This window comes from Marmota marmota, unplaced genomic scaffold (genome assembly GCF_001458135.2).
Source record: "Marmota marmota marmota unplaced genomic scaffold, marMar, whole genome shotgun sequence".
NCBI lineage: Eukaryota > Metazoa > Chordata > Mammalia > Rodentia > Sciuridae > Marmota > Marmota marmota.
In genome coordinates, this window is record NW_025999842.1 from 11,236,100 (window position 1) to 11,257,650 (window position 21,551).

General features: G+C 37.9%; 1 protein-coding gene across 3 annotated transcripts; it reads left to right on the forward strand.

Annotated features, from left to right (window-relative positions):
- The first annotated feature begins 2,553 nt into the window (after positions 1-2,553).
- Gja10 (gap junction protein alpha 10) lies at positions 2,554-19,489 on the forward strand. Of its 3 annotated transcripts, XR_007349687.1 has the most exons (3): positions 4,684-7,857; positions 18,489-19,016; positions 19,242-19,489. XR_007349687.1 is itself a non-coding variant. In XM_015499386.2 (2 exons), the coding sequence occupies exons 1-2, from the start codon at positions 6,418-6,420 to the stop codon at positions 18,525-18,527; spliced, it is 1,479 nt and encodes a 492-aa protein (XP_015354872.1). In that variant the 5' UTR covers positions 4,684-6,417; the 3' UTR covers positions 18,528-19,489. The 3 variants fall into 3 exon arrangements, 1 of the variants encoding a protein (XP_015354872.1); XR_007349695.1 differs by lacking the exon at positions 4,684-7,857 and adding an exon at positions 2,554-3,833 and having other exon boundaries at positions 18,489-19,489; XM_015499386.2 differs by having other exon boundaries at positions 18,489-19,489.
- The last annotated feature ends 2,062 nt before the right edge of the window (positions 19,490-21,551 follow it).

Below are 21,551 nucleotides of genomic sequence, written 5' to 3' on the forward strand. Positions count from 1 at the left end.
GCCTTAGTCCTTAAGATTTCTGCAGATTTTTTTCCTATCATTGATTATTATTATTTTGCATGGTCACATCTTATATTTTCAAATTCTCTTGTAGGAATCTGATTATCCCAGCTCCTAAAGTTCCTCCTGGAGTCTCTTATTTTCTCACTGTAGATTCCTCTGAATCTCATTGCTAGTGAACAACCTGACATGAGTGAGCTTTGGATCACGTTTCCCTCCTGCTGTTGCCAATCTCTGTTATGCTTATTTTCTCTTTGTTATATTAGTTTTCACAATCCTAAATTTTTAACAGCTGCACCTAAAGCCTACGACATTTTTTACCCACAGGGAACTTATATCACCAGGTGTAAATGAAGTACCATGGTAAATACTGGTGTGTTGTTGTTGTTGTTTCATGCATGCTAGGAAATGAACCCAGGGCCTCCTCACACATGCTAAGCACCCTCTCTGCCACTGAACTACTTGCACAAAGGCAGTGGAGCTGGTAGAACCCTGAATGCACCTTTTTGAATCTTTTGCCTTTCTTTATCCTGAAATGGTTTTTCCCTCTAACCTTAATGTTCCTGGCTATTTGAATGTTGGATCTATTAGCAACATAAATTTTGGTAGAATGAGAATAGGAAATTTGAAAGAAAATCTTATTCTCTATGTCAGTGCCCCTCAGCCATCAGTGTCTATTTACTGCTTCACTCCTCCTCCTTCCCAGAAGCAGTGCAATCCCAATCTTACCTTATCAGGACATTATTTCGGATTATTGCTGTGACATTATGAGAGTGTCACCCACTCTGGGCCTCTGCCTTTAAGATATCCACTCACTTTGCTGAAAGTCTTCAAGAATAAAGTGATCAGATTTACCTGTGGAAGATTAAAAATTTTAAGGAAACTTTATGTCTCATAATAAAATTTTTACTTAGTTAAAAATTAGATATATAGTTTTGTTTTGTTTTCTAGTTTAAACATCCATTTTCTTGAGTAGGTAATACATTCACTATACAGAAGATACTGGGTAAAAATATTCATCTCACCTCTTCCTCAGTCATCCAGTTACCTTCCCTCAAGAGTGCTAATATTAGTAATTTCTTGTATACCTTTCCAAGTTATTCTGTGCATTAATGAATAATTTTAATGTTATTTATTTATTTATTAGTTGCTCAAGACAATACGGATGATCTTGACGTATCATACATTTGATTCAAATAGGGTATGAATTCTCATTTCTCCACATGTACAGATTGCAGGATCACATTGGTTATACATCCATGTGTATACATACAGCAATCCTAGTGTCAGTTGTATTCTGCTGCCCTCCCTATCCCCCCTCCCCTGCCCTCCCCTCCATCACTATTCTTTACTCATTCTACTGTGACACTTATCTCTCTCTCTCTCTCTCTCTCTCTTTTCTTCCCTTCCCCCTCACACCATCGTATATATATTTTGTGAACCCATGAGGGTCTCCTTCAGTTTTCCGTGCAAGTCCCCTTCTCCCTTCCTTTCTCTCCCTCCTCTTTTCCTTGTTTCGTGGTAATCTTCTTCTCATGCTCTTCCTTCCTACTCTGTTTTGAGTCACCTCCCTTATATCAGAGAAGACATTCGGCATTTGTTTTTTAGGGATTGGCTAACTTCACTTAGCATAATTTGCTCTAGTGCCATCCATTTCCCTGCAAATGCCATGATTTTGTTATTTTTTAATACTGAGTAATATTCCATTGTGTATAAATGCCACATTTAATTTTAATGTTTTGACTTCAAGAACATGCATTAAAGATATTAAATTCATTATTTTTCCAGTGAATTTAATAGTTAAATTTTGAGGACTTTCTTGAACAGTGTACCCAATACTAGGAAAATACACATCTTAATGTGGAGAAAAGGGTACACTGATAAATTGTTGGTGGGACTGCAATTTAGTCCAACCACTCTGAAAAGCAGTATGGAGATTTTTCAGAAACCTAGGAATATAGAACCACCATTTGACCCAGTTATCCCACTCTTCAGAATATATCCAAAGGGGTTAAAATCAGAATACCAAAGTGATACAGCCACTTCCATGTTTTTAGCAGCACAATTCACAAAAGCTAAACTATGGAACAAACCTAGGTGCCCTTCAACAGATGAATGGATAAAGAAAATGTGGTGTATATATACACAACAGAATATTAGGAATAAATAAAAATGACTTTATGAGTAAGCCAATCCCCCCAAACCAAAGGTTGAATGTCTTCTCTGATATGTGGATGCTAACCCATAATAAGGAGGGTGGGGAGAATATAAGTTCCGTTGATTAGACAAAAGGAAATGAAGGAAAGGGAGGGAGGATAGGAATAGGAAAGACAATGGAATGAATTTGACATGACTTTCCAATATACATATATGAATACACCACAGTGACTCTCACCATTGTGTACATCCACAAGACTGGATCCTAATTAGAATAAGATATATTCCATGTTTGTATAAATAAACAAAAATAGATTCTACATCATGAATAACTAATAAGTCTAATATGAAATTAAAAAACCCACAAATACATTTTTTTTTTTTTTGGATACCGGGAATTGAACTCAGGGGCACTCGACCACTGAGTCACATCTCCAGCCCTATTTTGTATTTTATTTAGAGACAGAGTTTCACTAAGTTGCTTAGTGCCTCATTATCGCTGAGGCTGGCTTTGAATCAGGATCCTTCCGCCTCAGCTTCCCGAACTGCTGGGTTTACAAGTGTGTGCCACTGCTCCTGGCCAAATACATATCTTTTCACCTCTAGTTAATTCTGATAATCAACTTGTACTTGAGGCTAGTGTAAGTTTAACCTTCTCATGTGTCTACCTTTCATTATAATCTTTAAAATTAAGTGTTCAAAAATAGAATAGGTAGATGATACAAACTATCAGTAATTTTTTGCACTTTTATATTATATATGGAAAATGAAAAATTTAGAAATGTGCCAAGGAGCTGAGAATTGAAACCACCGTTGGGTTCTAGATATGCCTTTGCCATTTGCTATTGACTCTTCTAAGATGACAGTAAGATTATATACTTGTAATATGACTAGTGGAAGATGCTGCAGATTGTGAAGTAGGAGAACTAGTCTTTATCCACACTCAGCAAATAATCTGACATTTCTGGAATTCAAATTCTTTCTCTACAAAAATATGACCCAGATTCTGAGGCTACTATTGACTTTCAGATTCTATTTTGAAAAAGAAAAATATTTTCCTGAGCTGTGTGTTTGGCCTAATAGAATATTGCTAGAATGCATGATCTACAGATAGTCACACACCCCTTCAGTGTTGTAAAAATTATTATTCCCCTTTGAGATGTTTCTTCTTTTAATATGATTTGCAAGAATATTTGGGCTTGATTGTCATTTCGTTATTATTTGTTCACATTAGATGTTCACTCCAGGCAGTTGTTTATGAAATTGGACATGACTCATCGATCTGCGAGTATTGATTCCCAGAGCAATCAATGGACTGAAAGAAATGCACCAAAATTCAAATCACCATAATCATTCACAAACGAGAAAGGGAAATTCTCCTTCATTTCACTTTTGGTTTCCAATTGAAATATACCAGAAAGGGTCTCAGCTTAGTGTCAACTAAAAAAAAATACTAAAAATTGTAAAGCATCAAAGAATATTTTGAAACTTGGGAGAAAATTAGGTTAGAGTACATTGATCAAAATTACTGTGCTTGTTCTGGACTAGGGCCCCACAGTCACCTGACTAGAGCCTTTATATCTGCAGCCATCAGCAGTTGTTCCACTAGTTAACCATACATGTTGCAACTTTAAGGTTATTGGAGTCCAATGGTGATTTCCCCCACCAACCTTACGGTAAGTGACAAATAAATATGTGGACTGTCTTGCTTATGTGAATTATTTAGGAAATTCCTATTGAACTAGAAATATAAGAACTGAAATTAAATGCAGAAAAGAATTACCAGCTTTTCAGGTAGGACATGGTAAATTAATATTTGTTAATAAAAGAAAATTGAGAATATTTCTAGGACCTACAGTTATGTAATAGTAAAAAAAGAAGTTCTTTTTAGAAAACAGGGCTACTTGTTTAAAGGAACTTCCTCTTGCATACTAACATGTAGATTTAATTTCTATTTTTCATATAGGCCCAGTTTTCTTTTATTTTAAAATCATAAATTTCCACAAATAATAGAGTGACAGAAAGAAGGATTAGAGTTTAGGATTGCCAAATAGAGAATAAGTAAATTGAAATAAGTTAGCTTTCCCATTGCAGGATTTTTATATAAAATTGAAGTTCTAGATTTTTTGAAGTGCTAATGGAAATTTAAAAAATAAAGGGTAATTATAGAAATTTTTAGAAGAATAATTATGAGAAAAGACCTTAACACTTTATGAACAGAATAAACTTAGGAAATTGTTTCTTCAATCAACGAGGTATAAATCCAAAATTTTTAAATCTACTTTTATTGTTGTTGTTCTTTAGGTTCAAATGCCTTCTGGACATCTCCACTTTTTGCCATTCAGTTCTGTTGTGTAAAAATCTGTATTTTTTCCAATTATAATTTCTAGCATGGATCTGCTCAGAAAGTCTATCCTTATAAAATATATATATTATTTTATAATATATTTTAATACTCTTTTGACTTAATTTTTCACATTTAATATATTTTTTACATCTGGAATTTATTTTTGTGTTTGGGGAAAACTCTAAGGATTTTTTTTCCTCTCTCTCTCTTTGGTACTGGGGATTGAATCCAAGGGTGTTCTACCACTGAGCTACATTCTCATGAAAAATGTTTTCATTTTTTATTTCGAGGCAGGGTCTTTCTCAATTGCCTCAAACTCACAATCCTCCTGCCTCAGCCTCCATGCCTTTTATATTTTTCTGGTTGATATTAATTTTTGTCTTTTCAGTCTTGTTCCATTTTATAGGTTAGTGAGAATTCTAAGTGATCAAGTACTGTGAGAGTTGGGCACAGATTTATCATGCTTGTTATTGAGTTCCTGACATCTGCCACAATGCCTAGGTGATAGTAATATTTTAGTAAATATTATTGAATGGATAAATTATTAAAGTGGAAAAATGTTTCATGGTCTACTTTAACTAAATTACATTTTCCTATTTTTCCTTTGTGTCTTTCATATCTAAAAGTCTTATATATCTTAGAAATATTTTCTGGCAGGGGTATTAGGGATTGAATTCAGGGCCTCATGCATGCTAGGTAAGTGCTCTACCATTGAGCTATATCCCCAGCCCTTTTTAATTTATTTTGAGGCAAGGTCTCACTAAGTTGCCCGGCCTGGCCTTGAGCTTTCAATCCTTCTGTCTCAGCCTCCCAAGTAGCTAGAGTTACAGGTGTGTGTCACTGCATCCAGCTATATCTTAGAAACCTTTAACTTACCAAGCATTTTAGCCATGTTGAAATTTGAAAGATAATATATTTTTTCAGGCTAAATAAAGTAACTTGTTCATGTTAGCTATGCCTTGTTTTTTTTCCTATGTCCCAAGCTGGCTAGAGAAGCAGTTTGTTTTCACTTTTCCTCTAAGTTAGCAAACTTTCCATGAAGACATGATGATCCAGATATACCTTAGTGGATGTAATTGTATGTTATTGCTCATACTGTTTCTTTCTGCCTAATCCTTACTGCTACCCTGATCTGAGCCAGTTTTGAGGACTTACTTGGCTGATTTCTATTTTCATTATTTATAATTTATCCTACCATGAAAAACATAAATAATATATGATAAGGATCTACTTTTCTTTTCCTTTTGGCAATTATTTCATTGATAGAGTAAAGGAACAAAATCTTAAAATAAAAAGACCATTCAACCCACTATTATATATTGATTTTTTTTTGTGTGTGTGTGCGTGCAAAGACTATAATGCTACAGAAAGAAGTTGCTATCTGCAAGGGATGTACCTTTTTGGGAAGGGAGACATAAGACACAAACATTGCAAAACTCATCTAAGTACAATGCCACATGAGAGGTTGTAGAAACTTATGAAAGGGAAAAATAACTCCAACTTGGGAAAATTCTTGAGGAGTTGAGACTTATTTAAGATCCTATCAGATCTATAATAAATGGGGCATTTCAGAGGAATAGAAAAATGAAAAAATTGTGGAATGGGAATGCATTGTGCAAATATGGAGAATAGAGAGTATAGTGGAATGGCAGGCATGCTGTGTGGGAGAGTAGAAGAGGATGGGAACTAAATTGAGTTAGATTGTGGAGAGTCTTTAAATTTTTTTTTTCCAAAAAAACAATATTCCTTGGAAAAATTCTGTTTCATCAAGCATGGACCTGGAAAATCATTTGCAGTGTTGCTGACATGAAAAGGAAGCTGCTGTATTTATAAGCATATGCCTTTATAGATTACATCTGTGGGTGCTATTAACCTCAGTGTTTTCTGTATATTTCAGACATTAGTCTCTAGCCATGGGGGACTGGAACTTATTGGGTGGCATCTTAGAGGAAGTTCACTCCCACTCAACAATAGTGGGGAAAATCTGGCTGACCATTCTCTTCATTTTCCGAATGCTGGTACTTGGTGTGGCTGCTGAGGATGTCTGGGATGACGAACAGTCAGCATTTGCCTGCAACACCCAGCAGCCAGGTTGCAACAATATCTGTTATGATGATGCTTTCCCTATCTCTTTGATCAGATTCTGGGTTTTACAGATCATCTTTGTATCATCTCCTTCTCTGGTGTATATGGGCCATGCACTTTATAGGCTCAGGGACTTTGAGAAAGAGAGACATAGGAGAAAGTCACACCTTAGAGTCCAAATGGAGAATCCAGAGCTTGACTTGGAGGAGCAACAAAGGATAGATAGAGAACTGAAGAGGTTAGAGGAGCAAAAGAGGATCTATAAAGTCCCTCTGAAAGGATGTCTGCTGCGTACATATGTCTTACATATTTTGACCAGATCTGTACTGGAAGTAGGGTTCATGATAGGCCAATATATTCTTTATGGGTTTCAAATGCACCCCCTATACAAATGTACTAAACCTCCTTGCCCCAATGCAGTGGATTGCTTTGTATCCAGGCCCACAGAAAAGACCATTTTCATGCTCTTTATGCACAGCATTGCAGCCATCTCCTTATTACTCAATATCCTGGAAATATTTCATCTGGGCATCAGGAAAATCATGAGGGCACTTTATGAGAAATCCAGCAGTGGGAGCATTGAGAATGAGAGAGGCCCTCCATTCCATTTGAAGAAATATTCAGGGACCCAACCATGTACGATTTGCTCCTCCTTACCTGAAAGAATCTCTCCACTTCAAACCAATAATCAACAGAAAGTCATCCAAGTCAACGTTCCAAAGTCTAAATCCATCTGGCAAATCCCACAGCCCCCGCAATTTGATGTAGATTCTTCCTGTAGCAAAAGAGACTGCACTGAGAAAGATCAGCACAACGGACAGCTCCACATCCATAGCCCATGTCCTCAGGACGGCAAAGCCAGAATTCAGCACCCAGGACAGCAACTTTGCCATTCCTCCTTTGGCTTAAGGAATACAGTGTCCCAATCCTGGCTAGGTGCAACGGTGGCCTCTCAACACTGTCCATCATATGCATTACGAACATGGGAGCAATCCAAGGACCTGGAATCCTCAGGTGAACCTCTCACAGATATGCGCAGTCACTTCAAAGGGAGTGATGGCAGTGTGAGAGAGAGTGGTGTCTGGATAGACAGATCTTGCTCAGGCAGTCGCAAGATTAGCTTTCTGTCCAGATTGCTGTCTGAAAAAGGACAGCTGTGCAGTGACTCAGGAAGCTCCAGTTCTCTGAATAGCACCTGCTTGAATTTTTCACACCGGGAAAACAGCCCCTCACCTCTGCCCTCAGCTACTGGCCACAGAACATCAATGGTAAGTAGACAGACAGCCATATTGATTACGGAACAAGAGCTGGTCCACTCTGACTACCTCTTTCCTTTTCCTCTTTCCTGGTGTGTATATATATATGTGTTAAGAGAGAGGTGTGTGGAGGGAGATTAATTCATGAAAAAGTAAATCCATTCAATACCTTCAATTTAATTCAATTCATTAAATTAATAAAATAAAAGTTTAGAAAACATACTTTGTACTAATCACTCTTATAAGTACTGGTATATAAATGAATAAAATACCATTTCCTTCCAACAAAGGGCTCAGGCTCAGAGTATAGCTGGGCATAGTGGCACACACTTGCAATCCCAACAACTAGAGAGGATAAGTGAGGAAGATTGTAAATTGGAGCAGTCTAAGCACCTTAGCAAGAGCCTATCTCAAAATACAAAATATAAATGTCTGGGGGTGTAACTTAGTGGTAAAGTGCCTATGGATTTAGTCCTCAGTACAAAAATCTGGGGGAAAGTGCTTAGAGCATAGTTAGGAAAGTTAGACAGATGAACATGTTAGCATAATCAAGTGTAAGGTGCCATACCATGTTAGTGGGAATAAGTGGGTTGGTGAGGGAGTGATCAATTCTGTATGGATGGGTCAGGGAAAGCTTCTACAATTTAAGTTACTTTAAACTGGATTTTGAAAGATGTAGTGAGTTTCTACAGAACTGGGAGGACTGGAGTACATCGAAGAGGGCTATCCTGGTAGAAAAGGCAGTACAAAGGCTGCATGACACAGAACTATCTGGGGATCTGTGGGTGGCTGGATCAGGGGGTGGTAAGAGGGCTGTGGAGATAGGGAAGTTTGGAGAATGAACATGGAGGTCTCATAGGTTGACAATGTAGAATCAATACGGAATGTGAAGCAGAGAAAGGACTGAATCAGGTTTGCAGTTTAGAAAGTACTTGCTGTCACAATAGGCCCTGAGTTTGTTTGCCAGCACCACAATTCCCACCAAAGGACATAAATGTCTAAACAGACGTTGTATTAGTCAGCTTGAATTACTAGAATGAAATATCTGGGGCTGGCTAACTTTATTAAGACATGTATTTAGCTTATGACTCTGGAGATTCAAGGGTAGGGCACTAGCATCTGCTTGATTCTGATGGGGCCTCTCCTGGCTGCATCACATCACAATGGAGGTACATGTGTAAGGAAGGTTCACAGCTTGCAACAGGAAGCCATGGGTGGCAGAGATGGAATCCAATGATCTTCTAAGGCACCCCTCCAATTGACCTAAGTACCTCCCACTAGGCCTCATTTCATAAGGTTCCACACTACCTCCCACCACTGCCACTTTGGGGATTAAACTTCCAAAATATGAACCTTTGGGAAGAAAAACAACATCCAAACATAGCAGGCATGTTTGACTCTGAATGTTGCAATGTTTTTTGTTTTAAATACTCTGCTTTATTTTTTTAGAGCAGTTTTAGGTTCACAGCAAAATTAAATAAAAAATTCAGAGAGTTCCCATATACCCCGCCCCCAACTCTCCTCTGCTATTGACATCCTGCGCCAGAGTGGTACAATTGTTACAACTGATGGACCTACATTGACATGATTAGCACTCAATGTTCATATTTTACATTTGGGTTCACTCTTGGTATTGTACATTATTTATATTTTGACAAATGTATAATGGCAAGTACCTGCCATTATAATATTGTACAGAATAATTTCACTGCCTTAAAAATCCCCTGTGCTCCATTTATTCATTTTTTACTTTCTTGTAACCTCTGGAAACTACAGATGTATTACCATAGTCTTAACTTTTCCGGAATGTCAAATAGTTGCAACCATACAGTATATATATAGTCTTTTCAGATTGATTTTCTCCACTTAGTATTATGCATTTAATTTTCCATGCCCTTTAATGGTTTGATAACTCACTTATTTTGGTCATTGAATAATATTTTATTTTCTGGATGTGATATAGTTTATCCATTCACCTACTGAAGTACATCTTGTTAGCTTTCAAGTTTTGGCAATTTTGAATAAAGTGGCCATGAACATCTATGTCTAGCTTTTTGTATGACTATAATTTTCAGTTAGTTCATTTGGTTAAATATCGAGGAACATGATTGCTGAATCATATGGTAAGAGAATATTTAGTTCTGTATTAAACTGTCAAACTCATCATTATCCAAAGTGCACATATGAAGACAAAAATTGGTGTGAACATACTTTATATACAACCAGAGGTATGAAAAATTGTGCTGTATATGTGTAATATGAATTGTAATTCATTCCACTGTCATTTATTTAAAAAAATCAATAAAAATAATAAAAAACCTGTCAAACTGTCTTCCAAAGTAGATATCATTTTTCATTCCTACAACACATGAATGAGAGCTCCCGTTGTTCCCCATCTTTGTCAGCATTCGGTGTTGTCAGTGTTTTGAGTTCTGGCCATTGGGTAATGGCATCTCTTTGTTTTTTTAATTTCAAATTCCCTAATACCATATGATGCTGAACATCTTCTCATATGATTACTTATCATCTATATATCTTCTTCAGTGAGGCATCTGTCTAGGTCTTTTGTCCAGGTTTTAATTGGATTGTTTGTTTTCTTATTGTTGAATTTTAAGAGTTCTTTGTATATTTTGGAAAAATAGTTCTTTGTTATCAGATGTGAGTTTTTTAAAAAAATTTATTTGTTCAAATTAGTTATACATGACAGAAGAATGCATTTCCATTCATTGTACACAAATGGAACAACTTTTCATTTCTCTGGTTGTATGTAACGTAGAGTCATACAAAACATGTACAGTCATACATGTACCTAGGGTAATGATGTTTATCTCATCTACCATCTTTCCTACCCCCATAGATGAGAGTTTTGCAAGCATTCCCACCAGGCTGTGACTTGTCATCTCATTCTCTTTTGCACAGCAAAATCTTTAATTTTAATGAAGTTCAGCTTATCAATGATTTCTTTCATGGATCTTACCTCCAGTGGTATATCTACAAAGTCATTAAACCTAAGGCAATCTAGGTTTTTTTCTGTTATTTTCTCATAGTTTTAAAAATTTGCATTTCTCATTATATGACAATTTGTGAAGGGTGTAAGGTATTTATCTAGATTCATTTGGATGTCCAGCTATTTCAGTATCATTGTTGAAAAGACTTCCTCTTTGTATTATCTTTGCTCCGTCACTAAAGATCAGTTGGCTGTATTTACATAGGTTTGTTTCTGAGCTTTCTATTCTGTTCCATAAATATATTTGTCTATTTGTTCACTAGTACCACACTACTTTGATTTCTTTGCAATGACCACTCCAAGAGTACTTTAGTCAGTTATTTTGTATTTTCTAAATGAATGACTATATTGTCTCCATATAAAATAGCTTTATTTCTTCCTTTCCAACCTATATGCCTTTTAATCCTTTTTTTGTATTATTGCATCTTCTAGGACTTCAAGTAAGATCGAGAAACATCAATGCTCCTGATCTTAGTGAGAAAACTTCAAGTTTCTCACCACTAAATATGATACTAGCTGTATTCAAGATGTTCTTTATCAAGTTGAATTTTACCTCTATTTCTAGTTTTTTAAAATTTAAAAAAATAAGTAACAGTAGTTTGATTTTATCAAATAATTTTTCTGTAGCTACAGATATGACATGTGATTTTTCTTTTATAGACTATTGATGTGATGGATTACATTAATTTTGGGATGTTGAACCAGCCTTGCACCCTGGAATATAAGCACACTTTATCATGGTGTATATATTTTTCACACATTCTTGAATTTGATTTGCTAATATTTTGTTGAAGATTTTTTTTTATTTTGTTTGTTTTTTGGTGCTAGAGATTGAACCCAGAGCTTCATGCATGCAAACATATGCTCTACCACTGAGCTATGTCCCAGCCATACTGAGGATTTTTGCTCCTGTGTGCATAAGATATATTGGGGTCTGTGGTTTTCTCATATGTTTTTGTTTGGTATTAGGGTAATGCAGACCTTGTATAATGAGATAGATATTGTAGAGAATTGATAAAATTTCTTCTTTAAATTATTAAAAGTTTGGTAGAATTAAAGACTTTGGTAGAATTCACCAATGAATCCATCTGATCTTGGTACCTTCTGTTTTGAAAGGTTATTATTGATTCAATTTTGGAGGTACTGGGGCACTCAACCACTAAGCCACATCCCCAGCCCTTTTTTTGTATTTTATTTAGAGACAGGCCTTCACTGAATTGCTTAGCACCTTGCTGTTGCTGAGGCTGGCTTTGAACTCACGATCCTTCTGCCTCAGCTTCCTGAGCCACTGGGATTAGAAGTGTGAGCCACTCCACCTGGCTTGATTCAATTTTCAAAATAGATTCAGGCATACTCACATTTCCTGTTTCTTATTGTGTGAGTTTTGGCAGATTGTGTCTTTTAAAGAATTGGTCCATTTCTTCTAGGTTATCAAATTTGTGGGCATAGAGTTATTAATAATATTCCATTATAATCTTTTTAATGTTGATAGGACATGTATAGATGTTTCCCTTATGGATTTATAGTTTAATTCTGTTGTGGTCTGAGAGTAGTCACTGTATACAGATTTTTATTCTTTTGAATATGTTAAGGTGTGTGTTTAATTCCTAGAATGTAGTCTGTCTTGATAAGTGTTTCATGTAAACTTGAGAAGAATATGTATTTTGTTATTGTTGGATGAAATAGTCTTTAGATACCAATTATGTCTAGTTGATTGATGGTGCTGTTGAGTTCAGCTATATCCTTTCTGCTTCTCTGCTTGCTGGATGTGTCCATTTCTGACACAGCAATGTTAATATCTCCAACTGTCACAGTGGATTCATCTGTTTGTTCTTGCAGTTCTAGCAGTGTTTGGCTCTTTTGGCGTTTGGTGCGGTGTTGGGAATTGAACCTGGGACTTGAACATGTTAGGCAAGTGTTCTACTACTGAGTTACATCCACAGTGTGCCTCATTTATTATGATGTTCTGTTGTTAGGAACATACACATTAAGAACTGTATCTTCTTGGAGTTGGCACCATTATTATTATGTTGTGCCTCTATTCAACTCTGTTAACTCTGGTTGCTCTGAAGTATTTAGACCTACTCCTGATTTATTTTGATTAGTGTTAGATGGTACATCTTCTCCATCCCTTTGTGTTTGGTTCATACCTATATTTATACTTAAAGTGAGTTTCTTGTTGCCAACTTATTTTTTTTTTGGATCTTGTTTTGTGATCCACTCTGAAAATCTTTGTGTTTTCATTGGTGCAATAGTTAGACATTGATATTTAAAGTGATGGTTGATATAGTTGCATTAATATCAACCAAATTTCTGTTGGTTTTCTATTCACTGCCCTTTTCTTTATTTTTATTTTTGTCTTCCACACTTTTTTTTTTTGCTTTTTATGGTTCTACTTTCTTTGCATATCAATTGTACTTTTTTTGGGGGGGGGTACCAGGGATTGATATCAGGGGCACTTGACCACTAAGTCACATCCCAGCCCTATTTTGTGTTTTTATTTAGAGACAGGCTCTCACTGGGTTGCTTAGTGCCTTGCAGTTGCTGAGACTGGCTTTGAACTTGCAATCCTCCTGCCTCAGTCTCCTGAGCTGCTGGGATTACAGACATGCACACCACACCTGGCTCTATTATACTTTATAAAAAAACTTTTAAAAATGATTGTCCTAGAGTTTGCAATATATATTTACAGTTTAAAATTTTTGCCTTCAGATAACACCATGCCACTTCATTGTAATGCAAGTAACTCTTAATAATAACATTTTCTTAATGCATCCTTCCACTCCCTTGGATCATTGTTGTCATTCATTTCATACATATAGGAGCACATACACATCAGTACAAATAATTGAATATGTTACTATTATTATTCTGAACAAATTGTTATCTGTTTACATAAATTAAGAATAAGAAAGACTGAATTGGGATGTGGTTTAGTGGTAAAGTGCTTGTCTAATATGCACAAGGTCCTGGGTCCAATACCCAGAACTGAAAAAACTAAAAAATATTTTCATTTTACCTTCAATTATTCCTTATTCGGTGCTTTCTTTTTACATAGATCTGGATTTTGGACCTATATCATTTTCCTTCTCACTGAATAACTTTCTTTTGTATTTAAAAAAATATTTTTAGTTGTAGACGGACACAATAATACCTTTATTTATTTATTTTTATATGGTTCTGAGGATTGAACCCAGTGCCTCACAAGTGCTAGGCAAGTGCTCTACCACTGAGCCACAACCCCAGCCCTCATTTGTATTATTGAGAAGGTGGTCTTTCTATTTTGCACAAGCTGGTCTCAAACTCATGGGCTTGAGTGATCCTCCCACTTCATTATCCTGAGTAGCTGGAACTATAGGTGTGTGTCACCAAGGCCATTGTGAGAATCTCTTTTAACATTTCTTGCAAGGTTAGTCTATTTTTTTAATATTTATTTTTTAGTTTTCGGTGCACATAACATCTTTATTTTATTTTTATGTGGTGCTGAGGATTGAACCCAGCGCCCCGCGCATGCCAGGCGAGTGTGCTACCGCTTGAGCCACATCCCCAGCCCAAGGTTAGTCTATTAACAAGAAATTTCATCAACTTTTGTTTGTTTGAGAAAGTATTTCTTCTTCATTTTTGTAATTTCAAAGGATAAGGAATTCTAGCTTGGTGGTATTTTCCGATTAATGTCTTAAATGTTTCACTCTATTCTTACATGCCTGGTTTCTGATAAGTAGTAAGATATAATTCTTATCTTTGCTCTTCTATGGAGAGTTGGGTTTTTTTTTTCAATCTGGCTTCTTACAAGATTTTTTCTTTATCTTCAATTTTCTGAAGTTTGGATATAATATGTGTGGGTATAAATTTTTGGCATTTATCTTGTTGAGTGTTTTCTGAGTTTACTGATATGTGGTTTAGTGTCTAATATTAAAATGAAGAAATTATCAGTCATTATTGCTTCTAAAATGGCTTCTCTTTCTTAAATTTCCTTCTTCTTGTTCTGGCTTATATTTGCATTATGTCCCTTGTATTTATCCCACAGTGCCTGAATACTTTGTTCCTTATTTCTCCTCTTTTTTGTGTATTAGTTTTGGAAGTTTCTATTTTCACATCCTCAAGCTCAGAGATTTTTTCCTCAACCATGTCCATTCTACTAATAAGCCATCCTTTATTTCTGTTACAGTGTTTTAGATCTCTAGCATTTCTTTTTGATTCTTAGAATTTCCATTTCCCTGTTTACATTACCTGTCTGTTCTTGCATGCTATCTACTTTTTCCACTAGAGCCTTTAGCATGTTAGTTATACTTATTTTAAAATTCTGATTTGAGAATTTCAACATTCCTGTCAAATCTAACAATTGTTCTAACACTTGTTTAGTCTCTTCAAACTATGTTTTTTTGTCTTTTAGTATGTCTTGTAATTTTTTCTTTTTGTTTAAAATCTAGACATTATGTATGGGTGACAGGAAGCTAGTATACAGACGTTTAGTGGTGTGATGTAAGATGTGGGGTAGGGAAAACATTCTATAATTCCATGATGAGGCCTTAGTCTTTTGGTGAGCTTGTGCCACTGGATGGTGAACTTCACCAGTGTTTTTTGGTATTTATTTTTCCTGCCCTTGAGTGTGATAGGATGGCTAGAAGGAGCAGGAATTGGGCATTTCCTTTCTCCTAGGTAGATTAGGCTCTGAGAAAGCCCTGGGAAGTTAAGACTCTGAGTCTTAACTCCTGATGGCAGGCCTTGTTAATAAGAACAAAGTTCCTTAAACAACTACTTTTGCTGGGTGTGGTGGAAGACACCTGTAATCCCAGCATCTCAGGAGGCTGAGGCAAGAGGATTGCAAGATCCTGGTCAGGCTCAGCAATTTAGCAAGTAACTTAGTGGGCTCCTGTCTCAAAGTAAAAAGTGGGGTGGGGCAGTGCTGTGGATGTAGCTCAGTGGTAAAGCACCCAGTACCACAAAAAGGATTACTTTTCCTCTTCCTATGCAAGAAGTGGGAAGGGATTTTTCTCTGGTAGTCACTTTGAGGATCTGTTGAGAGCTTCAGGAGATAAAACTCATGACAGCATGGGAGTCCCCACATGACTGAGTTTCCCTGAAGCTTTTAATTCTCAGATCTGTCCATTCTCAGGCTCTAGGAATTTGTCAGGTACAGTTTAGGTTTCTCTACCCTGGCTCTGGTTCCTGCAAGGGATGTTCATGGATTTATGTTTTGGGAAGTTGAGATTTTTCTGAATTGCCTGTCTGTCTCTCTAATTATGGGGGCTGTGGTTTTCCTTGTGGCCTCTCTTCTCTCACTCATAAAAGGAATTTTGGATTTTTCAAGTTTATTAGCTTTTTACTCATAATTTAGACAAAGTGGTTATTTCTAAGCTTCTTACATGCCAGAACAGAACCCTCTTTCTTATTTCATTTTTTTCTCTTTCTTCTCTGTTTTTTATATTTCTAGGAATTGTAAGTAATGCCTTTGGACATAGAGCTTTCCTAATAATAAATCACCTTTTCCCAAACCTCTTATGGTGTTGACAAGCTATATCAATCAAAAAATGGTAGGAAGAGTTAGGCCTTGAGGCCACGGATATCAACTTCAGAGAACTGTGGCTGCCGTATGATATTTTCTGCAGACAGAAGGATCTTTCATTAGAAAGATAGGGCTGGAATGTGGTTCAGTAGTAGAGCACTTGCCTAGTACATGTGAGGCCCTGGGTTCAAGCTCCAGTACTCCAAAAACAAAAGAAAACTAACTAACAAACAAAAAAACCTCATATAGCATATAGAGAATTATGATCATTCACTTTTAACATACGGGACTTAAACCTTTTGTTGTGTGTGTGGTACTGGGGGATTAAATCCAGGGGTGCTCTACCACTGAGCTACATATATAGCCCTTTTAATTTTTGAAAATTTTAGTACAGGGTCTTGCTAACTTGCCAAGGCTGACCTTGAACTTGAAATCTTCCTCCCTCAGCCTCCTGAATCACTAGGATTATAGGTGTGCACCACTGTACCTGGCTAAACTGCTTTTTCTGCTGTGTATATTAGGTCTCAGATAGCATAATTTCTAGGAATCAATCAGATACATTCTGATTGTAGCAATTAACTTTTCAGAAAGAATGATTCCTAGTAGGACCACAATTGCTCTGTCACTTTTGACATATCCCCTTCCAGTTACAGGGAATTGTACTATCAAAGAAATTCATCATGTTTTATAAAGTCAGAAAAGCTATCTGATAGAACTATTATTTCCTATTTGCAGACATTTACCTTGCAATCAACAAAATCCTCAAATTCAGACCCTTTGGCTGCTGAACAACTTTCTATCAGAGTCAACTCTTTGAGGATGGACTTAATTAAGCATAGAGAGCAGCCTTTCAGTCTGGCTGAGTGAACATGGGGAAGAAGTCTGATTGGGTTTTAGGAACTCATGCTGCCCTCTGGACTGATTTCCCCCATTACTTGGTGTCTTCACCTGTGAGGAATGCTGTGGGAGAAGTAATTCCCACCACTACAGGGTCTTTGAAAGATGCCTCTCAGTAAGAATCTCTGGAGATTGGAACTGGGCACCAGTACCACCTTCTTCCTTCCTTCCTTCCTTCCTTCCTTCCTTCCTTCCTTCCTTCCTTCCTTCCTTCCTTCCTTCCTTCCTTCCTTCCTTCCTTCCTTCCTTCCTTCCTTCTTCCCTTCCTTCCTTCTTTCCTTCCTTCCTGACTGGGAATCCAACCCAGGCCTTGAACATGCTAAGCACATACTCTGTCATTGAGTATTCCCACTGCTGGGCCACTAATATTTTATAAAGCACCCAGGTGACTCCATTTTGCAGGAATTCAGAGCCATGACTTTAAGGAGAAGGAGATTTTGGCATGAAGAAGTTGCCCTGTGAACTCTTCCATTCTTTTGGGACATTAAGGAGATGAGTGCACTGAGAAGAATTGTTCCTGAAAAAACAATAACACTTCTCCCTTCTGCCTAATACCATTGTATTTGTCAATTTACTGTTACTATAATGAGATACCTGAGGCTAGACCTTTTATAAAAAGGTATTTAAGCTCACAGTTTTGGATGTTCGAGGATATGGCACCAGTATCAGACTGGCTTTGGTGAAGATCTCATAGCAGATGGCACCAGAATGGTGTAAGCATGTGAGGAGCAAGAGATTACATGCTGAGACAGAAAGCCAGAGAGTGGGCTGGGGCCAGGCTTGAATTGGGCGGGGGGTTATCAGGGATTGAACTCAGAGGTACTTGACCATTGAGCCCCATCCCCAGCCCTATTTTGTCTTTTACTTAGAGACAAGGTCTCACTGAGTTGCTTAGCACCTCACTTTTGCTGAGGCTGGCTTTGAACTCATGATCCTCCTGCCTCCCGAACTGCTGGGACTACAGGCATGTACCACTGTGCTCAGCTTCAAGCTTGATTTTTTTTTTTTACCACCCTGTGCCTGACTTTTGAGGACTGAGTTTGGCTTGTCTTGAACTTAGGGCTCAAGTGATTATCCCATCTTAGACTCCCAAGCATCTGGGAGTTATCCTCTGCAATATGTTTTGTTTGGGTCCCTGGCATTTATGACAGAGGTCCAGGTGGGTGGGCAGGGAAGATTTTTACAAGCCTTTTGGATATATTTTATTTGTTTTTGGTTTCTTATCTCTTTCAGAATATGCTTCTAGAACTTTCATCTATTATGAAAAAGTAATGCACCAAGAGCATGATCTGGTATCTGCGGAGTAAAGCTGCATCTTTGTCAACTCAAGACTATGGAAAAGCTTTGGGATTCACCTCCTCACAATACTGTTACAGTCTGGATCTTAAATGCCTCTCAAAGACCCATGTGTTTAAGGCTTGGTCCCCAGCTTGGTGCTAATGGGAGATGGTGGGACCTTTAAGAGGTGGGACTAGTGGGAAGTCTTAGATCACTGAGGATGTGCCCTTGAAGGGAATTGTGGGGCCTGAGCCCCTTCCTTTTTCTTTTGTATATGGACATGAGGAGAACAATTTGATTCATAATACACTCCCACCATGATGTGCTACCTTCTCCAGGCCCAAAAGGAATGGAGCTAACCAATCATAGGCTGAAACTTCTAGAGGGCTGTGAGCCAACATAACCCTTTTCTCTTTCTAGGTTGATTACCATGAGTATTTGATATAGGGACAGAAAGCTCACCCACACACATGGAGACTCCTGGTAGGTGACAGGCTGTGAACAGAGTGCTCTAAACCTGGACTCACCTCCTCAGGATCTCTTTCTCAATGGAGACTGAAGCCAGCCTCTCATCCCTCTGTCTGGGCATGCTGTATGAGGCAGGTCTAAGCCCAGGCAGGGAGGAATTGTGCACCATGAGGGAAAATCTAGGGGCAAGAGCTGCTGTTGCCCCAAGGAGAAGAACTGGGATATGTTTCTCTTTCCTAGCCCCAGCAGTCTGGTGGGACACCAGAGAGAGCATCCAGCTCTGCAGCAGCAGCAGTTGGTCCCTTGAACATGGATCCAGAGCAAGCCTGGAGCTCTGTGTTCAGCCTGGGCTCAAATATGCTTCCTGTCTGCAAAGGAAGGTAGATGACGAATTTTTATCCTCTTTCTCTTGTTAGTACATTTCTTGGGATAAACGAGCTGAATTTTTAGTTCATAAATGCTATGAAAATAAAATATTGATTAAAACACTAGCGAATACTCACATTGCATGATTTGATTCTATCTTTCCACTGGGACCATGCATCATCAGTGGTGCTGCCATGACTGTGGCCCACACAAAATGGGTTTCCTGAGGATTAGTAGAAGCCAGCACCTTTTCTTTACCCTGCCAGTGGTCCTGAGCCATCCAGCCAAACTGTCTCCCAAAGCACTTAGCACTTACAGTGTAGACAGACACAGTTGGCCATGTGATGTGCACTAACTAGCTGGTCTATGAGGCTGCTTGGCTGGTTACTTGTTACTTGTCTGAGTTCTGAGGCTAAGGTGGGCTTAGTTCCCATGGGAATTACTTAACTCGTCATCTTCCATCCCATGGCTAGACTTTCCCAAACTCTGGCCACATACCTTGTAATAAAGGCTTCAAATTATAAGAAGAATCAGTTTGGTTCAAAGTCACAGGGCTCTGCATCATCTACATCCTGTGAGATAAAATCCAGAGGAAATTCATGTGCTGGCTTCTGCCTCTGACCTCATTCCTACATCACATACTCTGCCTAATATGACTGCTTATAGTGCTCCTGCTCCTCTCTGTTGTTACCTATATAGCAGTAGGCTTCTGGACAGCCTTTTGAGGACTGAGTTTGGCTTGTCTTGAACTTAGGACTCAAGTGATTGTCCCATCTTAGACTCCCAAGCATCTGGCCTACAGTTACATATCACCACACCTGGCCTGGGACTCATTCATTTTTTGTACTGGCAGTTCCAACCCTCATTCTAGACAACCCTTCACTCATGATGCCTTTCTTTATATCAGCCTTGTAATTATAGTAATAGGTGCTATTCATTTTTGGTTGACGGTGATTTCTTGGTATATGATAATTTGTATTTATTTTTATTTTTTGCGAAAGGGAAGTATAGTAGGTGTATCTTATTTTCAAGAAGCAATTTCTAGCCATCAGAAATAGGCTCTCCACTATAGGGGGTATTCAGACAGAGGCTGGGCAGCTGCTGGGATGTTGCAGAGACAGCTTAACATTGGCTGGGCTGTTTCATGCTTTTGGCTCAAATATCTCCTGGGTCTTCTCTGTTCTATGTTTTGTAGAGCTATGAAAAGAGAGTCTTCTACAGACACTGACTTTGTAGACAAGCCAGTGAAGACCAGGCAGATGAAATGACAGTGGGACCAAATTTAAAAATGTGCCTTTTAAGGTGCATATTGTATTTCAGGTACTCATGACACATTATCTAAACCTGCATAGCTGTGTAAAATTCTTATTGCTCATCCCCATTTTTAGACCAAACAAGGTTCAAAGAGATGAGGTACCCTATTGAAGGGTATGCTGGAGACCAAACCTAGGCCTACTTGCTCCTGTGCCCACTGTTCTCCATAAGCTGCTCTCCTGTCCCTAAGTCTCCTGCCCCTGGGAAATGATTTATTTCTACATCTCTCTGCCCAGCTAGTTTATGCAAACTCTTAAGAAGAAGGCCTGTACATTTTTGATATTGGATATTCAGCATTTTGCAGTGTTGGTTGAATGAAATATATGTATGTATAGATGCCCAAAACAATCTGTCTGGCAGCTTTTCCCCCTATTTTTGTAATTTAAATATCCTTCACCCTGAAAAGTCTTTACAGGGTTGTCAACCATACAGAACAAATAAATAGAAGTTAAAAATAGTTTGAAGAACTCAGTGTAAAATGTAATGCTTCCAGTGATTGCTAGCGTCAGTGTCTCTGAAGGTTTTCATCCATTGATTTAGAGTGAGGGTCGCTGCCTCAAGAGTGTACTTGTCTTCAAGAGGTAGGTGTAAAACTATCCATGGAGAACCAACAGTGTCTCTTTCTGGTTGACCAGGCAAGTCAATGGAGGCATGTGTCAGGATCTGCAGGAGCCCCAGGTGTGTGTATGGACAGAAGGTGTCATGTTCTTGAATGAAATGAAAAGAAAGCACTTGCATAATGAGTTGTGTGCTTTTCCTCAGCTCTCTGGGCCTTCATTCTTTGACACCAGGAAGTACCATGTTAATTTGTATTAGGAAGGCAAAGGTGCTCAATGGGGAGAACTAGGAACCCATTCCATGTTTAGGACA

Bases quoted from the DNA above. Each gene is read 5' to 3' on its own strand.
- Gja10 (XM_015499386.2), top strand. From the start codon at position 6,418: ATGGGGGACTGGAACTTATTGGGTGGCATCTTAGAGGAAGTTCACTCC. The intron at 7,858-18,488 runs GTAAGTAGACAG...TATCTCTTTCAG, and splicing joins CTGGCCACAGAACATCAATG to AATATGCTTCTAGAACTTTC.